The sequence below is a fragment of the Ambystoma mexicanum genome, chromosome 10 (assembly GCF_040938575.1).
Source record: "Ambystoma mexicanum isolate Mex_15411 chromosome 10, UKY_AmexF1_1, whole genome shotgun sequence".
Taxonomy (NCBI): domain Eukaryota; kingdom Metazoa; phylum Chordata; class Amphibia; order Caudata; family Ambystomatidae; genus Ambystoma; species Ambystoma mexicanum.
Window position 1 is genome coordinate 770,671,791 of NC_090932.1, and position 18,858 is coordinate 770,690,648.

The 18,858-nt window shown below is 47.5% G+C and overlaps 1 protein-coding gene across 6 annotated transcripts in view; it reads right to left on the reverse strand.

The window, feature by feature from the left end:
* Window positions 1-18,858, reverse strand: part of PLCH1 (phospholipase C eta 1) — a 1,334,702-nt gene that overhangs the window by 484,622 nt on the left and 831,222 nt on the right. For all 6 annotated transcript variants that reach the window (XM_069618420.1, XM_069618421.1, XM_069618423.1 and 3 more), the window contains one exon: window positions 6,033-6,236. In XM_069618420.1, coding sequence (XP_069474521.1) covers window positions 6,033-6,236 — 204 coding nt within the window. The remainder of the gene's footprint in view (window positions 1-6,032; window positions 6,237-18,858) is intronic.

Here is an 18,858-nt window from a genome sequence, read left to right on the forward strand (position 1 = left end):
GGTCTCCACAATGTTCCGACTGGCCACCTGTTTGGGGTGGTACCTGTCAGGCCTTGGCCTTGTCGCTCTGGTTGCTCGCAGGCCTCTCAGGCGTTGGGACGGCTTCTCTGGCTCTGCAGAGCCTTCTGCAGTCCTTCCAGTGCCGTTGCAGCAAGTTCCCTCTGGGTCAGCGTCCCTGGAGCAGCCCCGGTAACCGACAGCTAAGTCTCATCCTCCCTGCTCTGCCTCTTGCGTTGTCGGTCTCCCGCGCATCTGCCTCTCCTCTGCTGGGATCCAAGATGTCATCCTCCCCTTACCGCTGGATCTTTAAATGATTAATGGCCAATTATGTTAACGCCAGATCTAGCACGTCTGCCTTTGTTCCCGCTAGTGATCTTCATTTTTTGCATCCTCTTCCTTAGCACAGTTCTGTCATTTGCTACTATATGGTTGTCTTTTCCCTCAGTGGGGTTTACTGGAGCAACATTATAACAGTATATGGTGGTACTGGATGGATGTACAGAGATGGGGTTTAGGTAAAGGTGGGAGGGGTAAGGGAATACTGCGTTCTCCCTCCCATATCACTGCCCCCAATGTGCCCCCCAGCCCCCATGAGGTCCTCTCGCTCAGTACAACCCCCAGGGGGACTATCAGTTGGTGGCCTCACCACCCTGGTCCCATGGGGGGGGGCTTCCCCATCTAGAGCCGTGACATACCCTGCGATTTGTCACAGTAATGAGCACCTTTTAATGGTTGCCAGTCAAAGGATCGAATCTGAAGGGTCGACAGGTCAAAGGATCGACACCAAAGGGTCGACAAGTCAAAGGATTGAATTTTTTTTTTGCACATTTTGTTGGAGGGGGGCCCAACCCCCTTTTTTTGCTAAAAACCACTTTTTTTCCCTAAACGAAAACCTAAAAAAAAAGATATAATTTAAAAAAAAATTCGATCCTTTGACCTGTCGACCCTTTAGATTCGATCCTTTGACTAGACACCCCTTTTAACCTCTGCCTTTTGCAAGTTCAGAAAATTAAGTTAGAAACAAATAAATTAAACTAAGTGTGAGCCAAAAGGAACATATCGTAAGGATACCAAAAGTATAAATGGGAATGATTCCCTAAACTGGCAATGCCAGATTTTCATAATACACCTTTGACATTTCCAATGTCCCAACATCTGAGATGATGATCAGTAAACGGATGTGACAACCCCAAAGTGTTAAGCAACCAAGAAAACATGTTTGGTAACTGCATAGCGTATTTGCCTGTTTGTCAAAACTCATTACTCTCCCCTGGAAGAAAAATGGCAGACTAGGCGCTTCAGAACTGCCAGTGATACTCCATTACTGAAAAGCAATGAACATATCGGTCCAGGGTCTAAACCCAGCATACAAAAGACCGACTTTGCGGAAGGCACCCACTAAGCGGTACCCCTAAAGACACATGTGCAGGACTCAGCCTTCTGTATGCAGCCTTGTGTACATAGATCTTTATGGGGTACATTCTAGAGACCACAATTGGATCGGATCTGAGCCAGGAAAAATAGAGGAGGATGTTACAGTGACATCAATGAAGGTCACACTGACATTGCAGTGGCATTTGGTTGCAACAATCCACACACTTGGAGGTAATCAATTCTCACAACCCAATAGATCACTAATGATTGATTGATATTTTATTGCTATCGCGCTCGTACACAAGTGTTTCAGAGCGTGACAAGGCAAGGGAGGGGAACAGGGGAGAACAAAACAGCATCTTACTAGGCCCAGTGACATTGAGAACGCGCAAGTGCATGGGAGAGGGGGGAGGGGAAAAGTGCGAAGCATAGGAGAAACAGATAAATAACAAAAAAATAATAATAAAGGCAACAAACAGTGGTAATGCAGCCAGCAATTTGCAAGTGCAAGGTTTAAGGCAGCAGACAGGGTAGGTCCGATAACTGCAGGAAGAAAAAGGGGGGGTTGTATGGGTACAGATACAGACCCCAGTGCAAGGGGTGGCCCGGAGGCAATGCGGGAGGGTGACAGGATGAGCAGGTACCTGGGCCCAAAAGACCGAGGATGGCCAGGTGCACGGTGCCAAGAGAGAACAGATCAGCAGGGGAGAGGGGGATCGAAGGCAGAAGAAAAGAGGAAGGTTTGAGGTGCTTCCGGAACCGGAGATGGTTCTCCTCAGATTTTAGAGTGGCAGGGAGGCTGTTCCAGAGGGAGGCCCCAGCCGAAGACAGAGATCTACCCCAAGCTTGTTTCTTAGAAAAACAACTGACCCTGAGTGAGTTGGAGGTAGAGGAGCGAAGAGCTCGAGAGGGGAGGTATTTGCGGAGGGATAGCTGAAGGTATTTTGGACCCAGGCCCCAGAAAGCCTTGTGGGCAATGCAAAGGGCTTTGAATTTAATCCTTGCATCCACTGGGAGCCAGTGAAGAGATTTCAGAGCTGGAGAGATACGATCCCAGGGCTTGAGGCCAAGGACAAGTCTTGCACTCCTGTTCTGGATTAGTTGCAGAGGGCAGAGAGTAGAGGCAGGTAGATTTAGAAAGAGGCTGTTACAATAGTCCAAGCTAGAGAGAACCAGAGCTTGAGATACCAGGAGCTTCTGGGGGAAGGAGAGAAAAGGCAGAGTACCTCTGAGGAGGTGCATTCGGAAATTGGACTTTTTAGAGACCTCAGAGATGTGGGCGGAGAAGGAAAGGGTGGAGTCAAAGATGACCCAGAGGTTCTTAGCCTCGCAGATGGGGGTAGGAGGAGGGCCAAGGGAGGCCAGCCAGAGAGTGAGGGGAAAGGATGGTGAAGGTGTGCCACTGAGGAGGATCTCCGTCTTGCTGGGATTCAGACAAAGATCATTGGCGGCACACCAATCTTGAATGGCAGTTAGGCAATCAGAGATGAGAGAGGGAGAGGTGGTGGCAGAGGGCAGCCTGAAAATGAGTTGAGTGTCATCAGCGTAGCACTGGAAATTTGAGCAGAAAATGGCAATGCAGTGGACGAAAGTTGCCAGGTATTGATTGAAAAGCAAGGGGGAGAGGTTAGACCCCTGGGGAACACCATAGGTAGAGAGGAAGATAGATGAAAGAAAGGATCCAAGTTGGACCTGGGAGGGTCGATCTGAGAGGAAAGAGGTCAGCCAGGCCAGAGCCTGATCAGTGATACCCAGGTTTTCACGGAGACAGTTGAGCAGGATGGTATGGTTGACCGTGTCGAAGGCAGAAGAGAGATCGAGGAGGATGAGGACAGAGGGAATGTTAGAGTCAAGCTTGGTGAGCAGATCTTCACGGATGTTTATGAGACCAGTTTCCGTGCTTCTGGCAGCTCTGAAGCCAGACTGGTGGTCATGGAGCCAGCCAACAGAATTGGAATGAAGGTTAAGCTGAGAGATGGCCCACTTTTCCAGGTGTTTGCCAAGAAAGGGAGTAATGGAAATTGGGCGATAGTTAGCTGGACAAGAAGGATCAGCTTTGGGTTTCTTGAGAAGAGGATGCACAAAGGAGTGCTTCAGAGGGGAGGGGAAGGATCCAGAAGCAAAGGAGTGGTTTCAAAAATCAGCAAGGGCCGGAGCGAGGGTGTCAATGTGGTCCTTGATGGTTTTAGAGGAACAGGGATGACCCTGTTTTGAAGAGGCTTTCATAGATCAGACTTGTCTAGCAACCTCTTCAGGGGTGAAAAGAGGAAAGGACGAGAAGGATGGTGGGAGGGTGGCTAAAGGAGGGTCAGCAAGCACAGATGGAGAGGGAAGAGGAGGAGTGTGGGTGGAGAGGGTGGACAGGATTTCCTGGGTTTTTTAAATGAAGTGAGAGGCAAGGGCATTGCAAAGAGCCTGGGAGGCAACAGGAGGGGTAGAGACTGCAGCAGGGTTGGCCAGCTCCTTGCAGATTTTAAAGAGTTCGGCCGAGTTGTTAGATGCCGCAGAGACACGAGCTTGAATGTGGACTCTCTTCTTGGTGAGGACAGAGAGTCGGTATTGCCTTTGTAGCAGGCGACAGGCCAGTTTGTCAGAGGATGAACAGGAAGTCCTCCATTTCCTCTCAGCTGCCCTACACTTGCGTTTAAGTGTAGCTAGGTCAGAGTCATACCAGGAACTGTACTTGGCTTTGGACTTCAAACGGATCCTCATGACAGGGGCAAGAACATCCAGCGTATCAGAAATTGAAGAGTAGAGCAGAGACAGGGCTGTATCAGGATGAGAGACAGCCAAAGGTGGAGGGGGATAGGGGGGGAGACTGGATTACTATTCATCAATCTTGAAATAAATATGAACAAAACAGTAAGGCATTTCACTTGAATAGCCTCAAAATTTCAGAAAACATCCCCCTGGCCAAGAATTCCTTGCACCAGATAACAATAACTCTGCTTCACCTTAATAACCCTATGCCTGGCTTTGAAATCCATTGAAGGCCTGTACCATTATAGTAATGTGCCACGTCAACTGCCGGTGAGGCACCTAAGGTCAGCTCCCTAAAACCTAATACCCATAGACCATGCATGGATCTTAGCATTTTGGAGGGAAATCTTTACATTCCCAAAGCTCAGCACTGCCTCTTGCCACACTTGTCTGCAACCAGATAATGAGGTTCAGAAAGGAACTTAAATCTCACCTCGTATGCTCGGTGTGTGGAATTTTGGATGAAGAACTACATGAACAGATTCTCCTACCACACTCTGTACATTCTCCCGGGCATTTAAGTGCTCTGAAGCAGCCAATGGGTAAAAGAGATGGTTTACTAGCAAACATAAATAATTAACTATTATACAATCCAACTGAAGCGTTAGCCTTGCAGGTTGTACACATTTACAGACCACGTGACCGGGTTACTACCAACGTTTTTTGTTAGCAGTGGAGACAAATCTGTAGTAGTGCAGTATGCATGGTGATAGGTTACTGACACGTTTCGTAACACTATCAGCCTCCAAGTTACATGTATAAATAGACTGTGAAAAATATGCTGCAAGAATGCTTCGACTTTAAGTAGCCGAAATGGAAGGGGCCCTCTCAGTAGGACACTCCAGATGTATGTATCTTAGGTCCTTCTCAGTGGGATAATTGACATGTATATATCCTATTATTTCAATGCTGTGCATCTTTGTGGTTCTTACTGTTTGGAAGCATAAAACAGTACAATAAGATTGCACTGATGAAAAGAGTTTGCTGCTTGAAGGAGAACACCCAGATGCATAATTCTGGACTTATTAGCGCCCAGGAAAGAGGTGGCAACCAATCCCGATGCCAGGAACACGGGCTTTATTCTGTGGCAAAGTCTGTGTTCCAGGCTCGTGGTAGGCACTTTGTTCCACTAGATTTAATTGGCGCTGCTGCCGTGCCTCACTCGCTCATACACAATTTATGCCTTGCTGTCACCACTACCCCCTTTTCCGGCCTACCTTGGGTTAAAAAAAACAAAAAAAACACTATACCTGCTGCAGTCGCCTCCATCTCCACGTCTCCTCTTTCATTCTGCAGCGGCCGGCCATGCACATTTTAATGGACCTCTGTGAACACCCTTTGCCACTTTCATTATGTCAATCGTGTTGGTATTTTTTAACACAAGAAACGATTCACAATCACTACATGATCAGTTGCCTTTGCTTAAAAAAAAGGCCTTTAGCGCTATTGGCGTTATGCCAAGGTTGCTCTGAGCAATAGTCTATGCCAAGACGGCCCATAATGGGTGGCAACAGCCATTAGCCATTGTTAAAAATGTGTAGCTTTATTCTTGCCCCAATTTGTGAGGGCAAATACAAACCCAACAAAAACCTTGGAAATGTCCTACGATAGTAGGGCAGGTTTAACCCAGTGGGGAAACATTGAGTTGCTCTGTACATTTGTACTTTACAGCAATGGCATTTTGGTCTAACGTAATGCTTTTCTGGATTATCTTCAAATGTATGGCAGAACTAAACAAATCTCTCAAAGGAAGATCAACAGGCCATGTTACAGGGTAGGGAAACAAGATACACGCTGTATTATATATAACATTAAGAGAACAAATAAATCTGAGCATACAATTCAATAATTACATTAAAACAAAAAACACTGGAGGCCAGAGCACAAAAATAAAATACCTTCTATACATCGGCAACCATCCTGCAATACCCAGGCGTACATGTCCACTTTAGATTGAGACAGAAGCTGATCCCCGGTGAGGTATGTGTTGTGAGATGAGGCAATGTAGTAATTGCAGAGAGGCTGGTCCATGTCTTGATAGATCTCGCAGTGCAAAGGGTTAAATATGTCACCAACAGGGCTGCGCATAAAACTGGTGAAACCTTTGGAGGAAAACAACAAGCATGAAATGTTTCCATATTTATTAAACGTTGAACAATGACAATAGCCCATATCTCAGACTTTACAAGAACATGTTAATACTTGAAAATTACACATCAAAGAACAGATTCTGATGCAGTGCTTCTCAACTAAGTGGACTATTCAACCAATGGTGAATGAGATCACAATCCATGAATGACACAATTAGCGGTGAATGCAGAGTGGCAGCGGGTACCACTGCATGACAGTCATGCAGACAGCTAGTAGACATTTGCTTAGGTACCATTCGAGGGGACAGAGGTGAAGAACCCTGAGAATAATGCTTAAATCAATAATTAATCTCTTGAGCCTAAGTAGCGATTTCATTATTAGTCTACTGCATGTGGTCTGCAGGATACATCAGTAACATTTGTGGGTAGACCATTTTCTTAACTTTTCTGATGGATGATTGACCTGGAGAGTGAGAATATTTCTCATGAAACCGGGCTAAAACTGGCCCAGCAGGCAGCCAGTCAGAAGGCGTGAGGTGAGTCGAGGTCAACTTGACAAAGAAACACCACACTAAGTGGATCTATGATGTTTACCCTCAGGTTGTTTTCACAGAAGCCTGATTCCCCAAGCCTGGTTTTGGAGATGCGGAGAAACATCATTTGCTCCAATTGCCCACTTCCCTGCCCTCCCCCAATGCTCGGGACTGTAGTGTGTCACATGACATTGAGCCATCGCACGTTATAATAAAGAGAGCTTTTCCGCGCCTGGGAGAGCGTCCGGAGCCCAACGGCAGCAGGCCTTTGTCTACATAGTATCTTACGGCCGGTGGGCCTCACCGGGAATCCGGGGCTGTAGATACCAAGTATTCACATTGGCGACAAAGGTGGATGGCTGGGCAGGATTTCAGTCCGCATCGCAGCGGCGGGTGGGAGCGTTCATCCCTCTCAATGCCTGCCAGTCAACAGATCGCAGTAAGATTCCGACCACCATTTTGATTATCTCAGTGGCAGCGGCTTCCATTTGGAGTGCTTGTGCTCCCTGGGGACATTTTTGGAACTCACAATGCAGCACCTTGCATTGTGCACAGCACGTGGAGGGCCTGGGGGTCCAATTTTCACACAAAAGAAATAAAGAAGTGGACCACCGAAAAGAAGTGTGCGTGAAGACCAGGAGGGTGGCCAACAAGAGAACAGTATTGAGAACACAGAAAGGAGCCCAAGGGGTAAGGAGGTGTTTGAGAGTACAGAAGAAAGAATTCCTACCCCTCAAGTGGTGCTGGGTCACACTCTGAGCTGCAGCCTGTCCCTGCCCAGAGGTGCTTGTGCGCTCTATCACCTGGGAGTTGCGGCCTCCAAGTTTACAGGGGTGCCTGTGCGCTTCGACACATGTGAACTCACAGGAAGCAGGCATCCATGATTGAGAACCAAGGTGACACGCAGGAGGATGTTCAAGGGGCTGCAGGAGGCCCTGTTTGGAAAAGAGAGGGACCCCGCTAGGCAAGGCTCTCTGGCTCCCATGCCGGTGTTCGACACAACAGGCACACCATCAAGCTTCTGGCCCAAATGGAACCTCTGGATCGAGAGGTTAGACATTATTTCAGAGCCACAGGGCAGACAGATGAGGTTGTGAAAGTGCCCATGCTCATATATGCGGCTGGATCAGAGGTACACAACATTTTAGAACACAATCACCAGTGGACAACTTGTACCAAGCAGCAAAAGACTTTTGCAAGACCATTTCATGTCACTGTCGAACCAAGACTCCGAGTGGTTGGTCATGTGTGCCGCCAAGCAGGAGGACAAATCCCTTGACAAGTCTATGGATGTCTCGGACATCTTGCAGCGACACGTGCCTGGGAGAATGAAGACGTGATGGCCCGCAATCAGCTCATACAAAGTTGCATCTTTGGCAAACTTTGACGCCAAGTACTGAGAGAGCCTGGGCTCACGTTTGCCCTCATCCTGGAGATGGGCAGGTCATACAAGCTTGCAGAAGTAAGGGCTTCCAGAATGGACAAGGCAATCCACTTACTCAAGCTGGAGGAGGTATGTGCAGTGGGTCAGCAGCAAGGAGCCAAAGCGGTGAAGCCAAGGTGAGTTCCCAGAAGAGAGAGAGGGGAGTATCCCACACCCTGTCCAAAGTGTGGTTATGACCTCCCACATTTGGGTGAATGTCCGTCAAAGGGCAGAATGTGTGGACACTTCATCAGAATGTGCAAGGCCCCCACTCCCGTGGCGATCCCGAGAGGCCTGAGCAGGGCGAGTATCAATGTCTCAAGATGACAATAAAACGTGGCAATGGTGGAACAAGGGGGTGATTTTGGGGAGTGTGACATAGCGGAAGAGGAAGAAGAGGAGGAGGAGGTGTTTTTCATTTCAAGCATTGGCTCATTGAAGAAAAAAAAGAAGACCAACCAGGCCATTAGGAGGGAGACGCACCTGACCCCAACGTTAGACGATGTGGTGGGGGAGTTACAAGGAGCCTGCATGTTCTCCAAGCTCGATCTGAGAGTGGGGTTTCACCAGCTGGTACTCCACCCTGACTTCCACTATAGCACGACATTTACAATGCACAGAGGCCTATACCAGTAGAAGCGCCTCAGCTTTGGGTTATCCTCAGTAGGTGAGGTGTTTCAGAATGTGATCTGTGGAGCCCTAGCAGGACTGGACAGAGTTATTAATCGAAGTGGCGATATACTGATATTCGCCACATTCGAGACAGAGCACATGGAAACACTAGAAAAGACGCTTTAGAGAATTCAGCAGCTGGGACTTACCCTTCACAGGGAAAAGTACAAATTCCTGCAAAAATGCATCAAGTTCTTTGGATTCAACTTTCATTAAGGTGGCATCTCGCCGGACCTGCGCAACCTAGGTACAGGACATTCAGAGGCAAGGTCACCGAGCAATGCATTGGAAATCCAGAGCTTCAACTGAATGGTCACGTACTGTGGGCCCTTTATTCCAAACCTCAAAACCATATCCGAGCCTCTAAGACTATTGACAAGAAAAGATACAGCATGGGAATGTACCCAGAAGTAACATAAGGCATTTGAAACCATCAACAAGGTACTGACGGAAAAAGAAACCATGACTTTCTTCAATCCACAGAAAGAGTTAGAAATCATGGTGGACGCCAGTCCGGTGGGCCTGGAAGTATAGTTGACCCAAACCGACTTGCTAGGGCAGTTGAGGCCTACGGCATACTTGAGTAAGGCCCTGTCCAGTACAGAACAACGGTACTCCCAAATCGAGAGGGAGGTGTTGGCAGTCCTGTGGGGGTGTTGCTAGTTCTGACTATACATTCTGGGAAAGTCGGTGACAGTCCTCACTAACCATAAGCCGCTGTTACCCATCATGGCAGGATCATCCCCAAACCCCAATAATTGAGCTGCTAGAATATGGGGTGAAGCTAGTGTATAGACTGGGGTCGCACAACCCGGCTGACTATCACGGCATCCTCGGAGGGACACCCCTGGAACCCCCTTTCTCCCCTCTGCCTATATTCTGCAGGGCATACCCCTGCAACCCCAAGACTCCTGACCCACCCCATTCCCCACACACACACACCATGCCCTCCAATCACACTCCTTAGCTCACGGACGGCTGTCACTACTTTGTCCGTCAGCGTATGCGTTGTTCCTAGACAGGCCTCTGTTCGTGACAGCAGAATGTCAGGGTCATTTTTACGATTGAAGTGGGATGAATGCAAAGTGTACTCTTTTTCAAAGTATTTATGTAGAGCAACTCTGGTGTGACCCACGTGGCTCTATGTGATTTCGACACGTTTTTTTCATCGTGGTAGATTTCATCAATCTTTTTTTTTTAACGATTGGTTTTGCCGCACATATTTGCGGGGCACCCCCAGGCAGCCTCCCCCTTAGTACTCCTACAATAATAAGCCTAAATCCACACCCCACAAATATTTCCATTAAAATTTGTTCTAAAAAACTCGATGAAATCTGCTGTGGCAAAACCTCCCAGTCCCACCCACGCTTCCTTTATAAAGATCTATTTTTCTATACATTATTTTAGCATTTCAACCGGCTAAATTTGAAATATCACAAAGCTACTAACGGTGTCATGTTGATTTTTTTTTCCATATAATGGACAGAAACCAAGCAATACTCCAGCAGACCCTGTAGAATTTGAATATTTCAACAGTTCCCCTTCAAATTGCCTGTAAAAACCTTTTGCGTTTTCACTTCTACATGTTGTACCCTAAAAGTATTTGGTACAATTTCTCAAAATGCCACCCCCCCACCCCCACACACACCCGCTGCACAGAGGTTGGCTTGGTCTCTGCGCGCCCTCCACTAGGGACGGTCATTTATGCCCGGTATGTTTTGAAGGCCACCTGGTGCCACGGGGTGAATGAGTTTTTAAAAAATATACAGTGTTACATGGAGGATAGTAGGTTTGGAAGCATTGATCTTAGCTTAGCTTAGCTTTAGATACAACTCGAGCTGCGGAAAACGCATATGGATATGCCAGCATCGGAGAAAGCTCACCCGATAATCAGTTTGAACGTACATATGCCATCTAATAGCCAAAGTACATTTACCTTCAAGGGACTTTAATGTATTCAATTACGTGCAGTTAAATCCGAAATAACAGACCATTCTACAGAATTCTTAAAATCACAGTGCAGGCATATTCAGTATTGCTTCAGGTGTACAATATATGGCTCCTGGAGAGGGGCGGAAATACCACAGACGCAACAAACAATCGGCCATTTCCGGTGCATTTAAGAGCTATGCAAAATGAATAAAAAAACAACCATCTGGATATAACTATGCGACAATGGTGGGAACACATTTCAATTATCCATAACAGGAATACAGCTGTAGGATAAATCGACTTGGCCTTAATAGAAAATGCAAGATTGTTTTTAAATTCGCGCTTTATTTCCCAACCAATTAAAGAGTGCGGCCAGACTGTAAATAAATGCGCTTGTGTGAATTCTGTGAGAGCCCGAGGCTTTCCCGGGGCCCAGTCTCATTCACGTAAACTGTCAGTGCCTAGTGCAGTTCAATCAAATCGATGATTGCGGCAACAGTCGACCGCGTTCACCGCCGGAATACACAATAACCTTTAGAATTAGCCTCTGACAAGAATAAACTAAGTTATCTACGATAACAAGAGCAGGGTGAAACACTGCGTTTTCATTAAAATGAAGTCACCGGACTCCACGGCTTTGTAAAAGAAACAGGGGGCAGACTGCCTGTGCATAACATAGCGCATTTCATGGTTTCAAAAACCAGAAATGGGCCAGTCCTTCAAAGGATCAGAATGGCCAACAGCTGGGTTCAGAGAAACAGCTGTCAAAACATCAAATCACAACTGTCAGATTCATGAACCGACGATTATTGAAAATACCAAAAGGAACTCATTAATCCATGTATTTATTCTGACCATATTATCACAAGACTTTATGACATATCTGCCTTCTTCTTTTTGAAAAATCTATAGTCCAACTAAAAAGACTGACATGCACACATGTAATCACAAAACACCTCCCCCCTACAATTCCCCAACCCCCGCAGCTTCTCTCCATTCCAGTGTTTGTAGCATCCATTACCCATTTTCCCATGTTCGTATCTTCCCCTGCCTCATTTTCTTTCCTCAAGCAGACTACGGTCAGCATACCTCTGAATAAGGCATTCCATGGACAAGATTTGGCACTCTGATATTAGCACAGTTATGTTGTGTTATGTAATGTTATGTTAAAGGTTCTTGTACCACACACTATTGCCAACTCCGTGGTCTCTTGGCATTCTGGCAATTCGGCAATGCAAGGAGGGTGGAGGGGTGTGTTAGATTGAGCGGGAGAAGAGCAAGAGAGCTGTGATGTGCTGTTGGCAGCTTCAGTTCGGAGAAACCGGTCACTGAGCGTAGGTGTGTTTTTGGTTGGTAGCCGTCATGTGGTGTTGAGGTGAGATTGTGTATGGTTTGTTTCCTTGTCGGCGTGTAGTGAAGTGTGTGCAGTTTGTGCTGCTGTAGAAGTAGGGTTGTGTTTAGTTCAGCACAGGGACGTCATTTAGGGGTCGCCAGAGGTTGCAACTGGTACCACCCTGGGGTAGTCTCCAGGCACTTATGTGGCTCTGCAAGAAAGAGGACAGGATTGGCTAGTGGGGGTAGAGTGATAGGATCAGAACCAGGGGAAACTGGCGTGTGTGTGTGTGTGTGTGTTGGGTTTCAGATGGTTGATTGCGTGCCCTGGTTTGTTGCATCCGTATGGTCCAGTGTCAGGGATAGTTTGTTGTATGTGAGTCTTATTTATGTTGGGTGTGTGTTTGTTTATACTTTGGCTAGCCCGGTGGGCGTGTATAGTACTTGGGTGGTGTGTTGGAGGTGTGCAGGAGTGGGGTGGTTAGTACATTGGCTACTCTAGTTCTTCTAGGTGGCTAATTACACAATTCTATCTAATGTGACGCATGACTAATCTCCACAATCCTATTTAGTGATACACATGGTTAATTTCACAATCTATCTAACTGTGACTTGTGGCTAATATTGGCAGATCTATATAACTGTGACGTATTGGCTAACGTTCACAAATCTGAGAATGGCGCATGGTTAACCTTCTCAATTCTATCTAAATGTGACGCAGGGCTAAAGTACACAAATCTATCTAAGTGTGATGCGTGGCTAGTCCTCGCAATGGGTAAACGCTGTATATGGCTACCTTACACAATTGGGCCAAATGCAAAACATGGCTATCTTACACAATTAGGATAAATGCAAACATAGCTACCCTTCACAATTAGGCTAAATGCAAAACATGGCTACCCTACACAATTAGGCTGAATGCAATACATGGCTACCCTACACAATTAGGGTAAATGCAAAACATGGCTACCATACTCAATTAGGCTAAATGCAAAACATGGCTACCGTACGCAAACAGGCCTAATGCAAGATATGGCTGACTAAAACAGATGGGCTAATGCGAGGTACGGCTAGTTTACATACTTATGCTAAATGCAAGATAAGGTTACTTTACACAAATAGAGTAAATGTATGTGGCTATATGTGGCTATTTGGTAATAACAGTGCAGGGATTTTACTGGAGTACTGTAATGGCTGTACTCCCCGCCCAAACCACACTTACCTTGTCAGTTGCTGATGGTTGACTGTGGCAGGTGTCCCGGGCAAACACTGAGTGGAGCTGCTCAGGCAGGAGCTGCTCTTTGCCTCTGGCCCTTAGCCGGATGGCTGCAGGGGTTTCCCTGGGACTGCAAGATTAGGAGAGATTCCTGGGTCTATTAGCCAACCAGAGAGGGGGAGGCGGGAGCGCGGAGGAGCAGGGGTCGAGGGAAGTAAACAGGCTTCTCAGGGGCCTAAAACAAGCGTGGCTGGTGCAGCTTTACCAAAAAAATGGAAGCGGACTGCAGAGGCAACTTACCCTGGGCAGCAAAAAAGCTTTATGAATGGGACTAAAAGCTTGGGTGTGCTGAATGCAGAGGGAAGTCTTTCCGGTCTATTAGCCAATCAGGGAGGGGGCCAGGAGTGGGTAGGGGCAGGGGTCAAGGTAAGGCAGTGGGCTTTTCGAGGGCCTGCAAACAAGCGTGGATGGGGCAGATTTCACTTACCCTCTGTAGCACATAAGCGTTATGAATTTGAATTAAAGCTTGAGTTTGCTGACTGCAGAGGGAAGCCTTTCTGGGTCAATCAGGGAGGTGGAAGGCGAGAGGGTCGAGGGAAAGCAATAGGCTTCTCAAATTCCAAAAATTGGAAAGGGGCTGCAGTGGCAACTTACCCTGGGCAGCACATGAGCGTTATGAATGGGAATGAAAGCTTAAGTGTGCTGAACGCAGAGTGAAACCTTTCTCGGTCTATTAGCCAATGTGAGAGGGCCTAGTAGGGAGCAGGGAGGAGCAGGGGGTGGAGCAAAGGCAACAAGCTCCTCAAGGGCCTGCAAAGAAGCGCAGATGGTGCAGATTTACCCAAAATTTGAGGGGTGCTGCAGAGGCATCCCACCCTCGGGAGGCACACAAGCATTATGAATGGGAATGAAAGCTTGAATGTGCTGAACGCAGAGGGAAACCTTTCTGGGTCTATTAGCCAATCAGATTGGGGGGAGGCAGGGAGGAAGGAGGGTCAAGGGAAGGCTACAGGCTTCTCAAGGCACAGATGGTGTTGGGAAGGGAAGACAATCTTCCCACCCCCCAAAGCGGTTCAGGATAAGGATGAACCCATGAGATGTAATGTAAGAGACGGGGGGAAAGAGACACTCCTAGAATCCTCACACGATAACATTATTTCATGCTTTGTAGATGCATTGTACATGAAGGAAGAAATACCATCTTAGATATTAGCAGCCATGGTGAAACCTAAGGCCTAAACACAGCACTGTATCCCGGACACTGATGAGAAAGGCCAGAGCTGCAGAGATCCATAAACCCTTAATTGTCATAAAAGTGGCCAGCCTTCATGCTCTGGGAAGAATGTGCCCTGCAAGGCCACGGGAAGAGGGATGAGCGTCTTTGTAAGATACAATCCTACGAGAAGGAGGGTGCCTCCAACCCCCACCAGTCCCAACTGTGAGTTATAGCACCCAAATGCCCTAGCCTTAAGACGTCTAAATTCCAAGATATCAGCCAGCCACAGTCCACTGATCATAACCCTGTTAGACCCCTGATCGATCAAGAAATATCAGAAAGCAGGGCTTTCTTGCCTTCACTTCTGGTTCACGTGATTTGTGCTGTGAGGTGCAGGGAGAGATCAGGGGAATTTTGTGAGTTAGCATGACCTCAGCTGTTCCGGTGGGCCCCTTTCTGCTTGTACCAGGTGCACTGCTACATAGAGATGTATTGTTTATTTTGTACATAATTGCCAATTAGCTGCCACCTCATGACCATTGACGACTGCAACATTGCCCACGTAGAAGAAGATGGACAGAAGGGGCTGGGGCCAATGGCCTGGCATCCCCTATGGAGCAGGGAATCTATGTATAGGGTCTCACCAACCAGCCGCATGGCTTTTTACTGTATGTGATGATGTCACTGATGACGCAATGTTCCTTCTTAACGTGCTTCTCATGCAGTTTGTGCCAGCATGTTCCGCGGCACCAGAGCTTTTGCTGGTTTACCCCTATTATTTTTTAGGAATAAAATACTTGTTATCTTTGCAAGAGGCCTATTTGTCCTTTTTCCCTAGCAGGTTTTATTTTGTCTTGTGTGAGCCTTGAGGGGCTTTCCTACTTTTGGTGACTCTGACGTGAACCCAGCAACCCCCCGCAATGACCGAGGCTATCATGCTGCTTCTCTGAATGGAATGTGCCCACCTTCAACGACCAATCCCAAGCACAACCCCCATAGAGGTATGCAGGAGCCATTTTTACAGAATTCCTGCCTGCTGTTTGGCGCAAGGAGCGGCTCCTGGGAGAGTGCAGGCCATTATTGGGACCCTGTGACAGAGAAGCTTGGGTGACCACCCAAACGTGAGTACCCCATTTGCAAGGAATAACAACAAAGGGTACAGTGTGTGGTGGAGTGAAGGAAAAGTGTGGTAAGGCCACGTGGCAACTTTTCGTTTCTATTGTTATTTTTTATTGGTGATTTAAGAGCATTATACAGAGGAAAAACAGGAGCGTGGGAACCTTTCTGAGTGAGGGAAGATGATGGCATCATTTGTTTTGTGATGAGGAGATAAAAAAATAGGAGCTCTGTATAATTAGTGGGTTCGGCTGAAGTAGAGGTTGTGTTTTAGCTTGTTATTTTGGCTTATTATCTTAGTGCATTACCATTTTTTGTGCAAAGGGCGGAGGCCAGAGGTGGGCCGGTGTTAGTAGCTTGTGTTGGGAGGGTGTAACATGATAGTGTATGAGTGGATACAGGTGGAGAAGGGGGAAGTGGGAGTGTTGACAGGGGGCGATGAGGAGGTGGGGACGGTGGACTGGTAGTGTATTTGGTGATAAAAGTGTGTGCAGTGCATAAAGGTTGGGGTTAAGCATGCAAATTGCAAAGATGGGACAAGGGATGCAATTGGAGTATAAGTATAGTACACTACCATTGTACAAAGACCAGATAGAGAAGTATCACAAACAATGGGTTGTAGAGACACAAGGGGGGATGCCCCACTTCTGGCCAGAGCAGGGCACCCACAATAGAGGGACATTAGAACACATGAGCACATTCTTAGCTGGTAAATATAAAGGTAAACAACTTAAGAAGAGAAGGGAGATAATAGATCTGTGGAAAATGATAGAGGATGTGGAAGACCCTGATGGAGGGGGGATACAAAACACCGAAGGGGTCGTCCTAGATGCAATATCCGTGCTAACACAGGAGAAAGGGCTATGCTCTTTAGCCACTCACCACTTGCTCAGCCACGGGGTATATCAACCTGATATATGTGCCAACCCGGCTACTGCCCAACCTCCCTATAGATTGACATGGAGTGCTATCCCCCCAGAATAATAAGGTTCCGAAGGAATTGGAAGAGGCACTGGAGGCCACGTGGGTAGAATTGTCCTGATTAAGGGTGACACAGGAAGGGGGAGGAAAGAAGGGGGGTGGGTTGGATGAATGGACGTCAGGAGACATTTTGTTCAGGTTCGACAGTATGGCTATAAAGGATGTGCACATTGTTAAGGAGGGGGGTGGGAACTGGCGAGCGGGGAGCACTGGATACGGGACAGTGAGGTCTGACAGGGACTCAGACCAAGAACTAAGGGAAGATGAATGGAATACCATGGATGAGATTGAGGACAATATAGGGGAGGCGCAGCAAGCACTGGAGGTTACGTCCTGGGTGGAAAGTTTGTGGGGACCACAGTTAAGGAATAGGTTTGGCTGGGTGAGAGTAGTAAGGAAAAATGGAAGTGTCGGATGTAAAGAAGGGAGGAGTACAGGTACCCAGATGCCGTTGTTGCATAGAGGTCCAGGCAGGATGCACTACGTGCCCTGGGTGCAGATGGATAAGAATAACCTGATTAAGCTGCTCCCGCCCCTTACTGGCAGAGCTGGGAAGTGAATCTATGCCGTTGAGAAGCAGACAGCAGGGATCCCCTTGGCCGTGGGGGATGTAAAAAGCCTAATCGTTGTGATAGTGGGGGGATCAGGCTGGAGACGTGTGGGTTAAAAGCAGGGTACCCGGGAGTAAAGTTAGATGATGACGCACAACGATGGCAGGTCCTTTAACAATATCCGGGCACAGTTGTGGGATGCGCTGTGCCGCACGTACCCTGACACACCAGACCTGCAGTCTATCATGCAGTATACCATGGGGGAGATGTGGCATGGGGAGGTGGGGGACCAGTCAGTTACTCTTTTTTATTTTGTTATCAAAAGGGATTTGCCCAAGGAAGTTCAGAATGCACTCGACAAAATAGTAGGCAATGAATAGAAAGGGTGTGCCGAGATTCAAACTATAATCATACACCATTGTAAGAGAATAAAGGAGTGAGAAAAGCTCAATGACTGCAGGTTGAGGAAGCAAAACTAGTACAGAAAAAGCTAGCTTAAATTAGGACTTAAAGGGGTGGTATCATCAAATGTACAACGGAAGTGGCGGAGCGAACCTCGACCCCTCCAGATGTGAAAATAGCAGCATTTTGACAGGAGGTGGACAAAGACAGTGGGGAGGTGGATCTCAGTACCCCCACCCAGCATGGCAGCAAGGAGTTTAGGAATGCGGGAGGGGCAGGTTCAGAGAGGGGAGAGGTGGATTTGGCACTATGGGACCTCAGGGAGTAGGTATGGGACCATCACAATGTTGGAGCTGTGGGAAGTGGGGGCACTTTGTAAGGGAGTGTAGGAGCAGGCAGGGAGCAGTATGAAACCCGTATAGCAACTATTGCCCACCACCTCAGCCCCAACCACAGGTACAGCTCCCGAGGCCATCCTTCATACCCTATGAGATAGAACAGGTTTATACCAAAGTACCACCACAACCCCTATGTGTGCCAGTGCAGAATCTTCAAGTGATACAACCCAATGCCCCAACAGAACACAATGTATGGAAGTAACCTACCCACAAACGATGCAGTGCTGAACAGCACTGTCATACCCTACTGGGGAGTGAGTGAGATGGGGAGCAACCCTTTTACGTTTCCAGGCTCAAACACCTACCCTGATTAGGACAGCCCACAGAGAACTCCTGTGAGCCTAGTCCTGTCCATGACAGTCCACCCTGACGAGGAACCCTTGGTGGGCGCTGAGATAGGTAACAAACAATTAATCTTCATGGTTGACACAGGCGCCACAAAATTATGCATCAGTGAGGGAAACTTCCCACTATCAGGTGAAACTCTTGACATGCAGGGCTTCTCTGGGGCTGTCGCCACGGTTCCCTACACAAAAGAGGTAGATATCAAAATAGAAGGAAGAGTGGTACGTGCACCCCTGTTGTATACTGAAGATCTGTTAAGCAAATTGAATATGACCATCTCCTTCACAAAACAAGGAATAGTGTGTGCCACTCCAGGCATGTGTGCCATAAGAGCAATGGTCATAATACATGCAATGGGAGGAGAGGCAGTGGTTTGCGGTATTCCTGCTGACCCGTACATTGTGTATGGCATAACAGTGCTCCTCGAGGTGGTGCCCCAGTTGGGTAAGACTTGGTGGCGAGTACCATCTGCCTTATTTTTTCAGCCTGTAACCCCTGAATTAGTGGCAGGAACAAC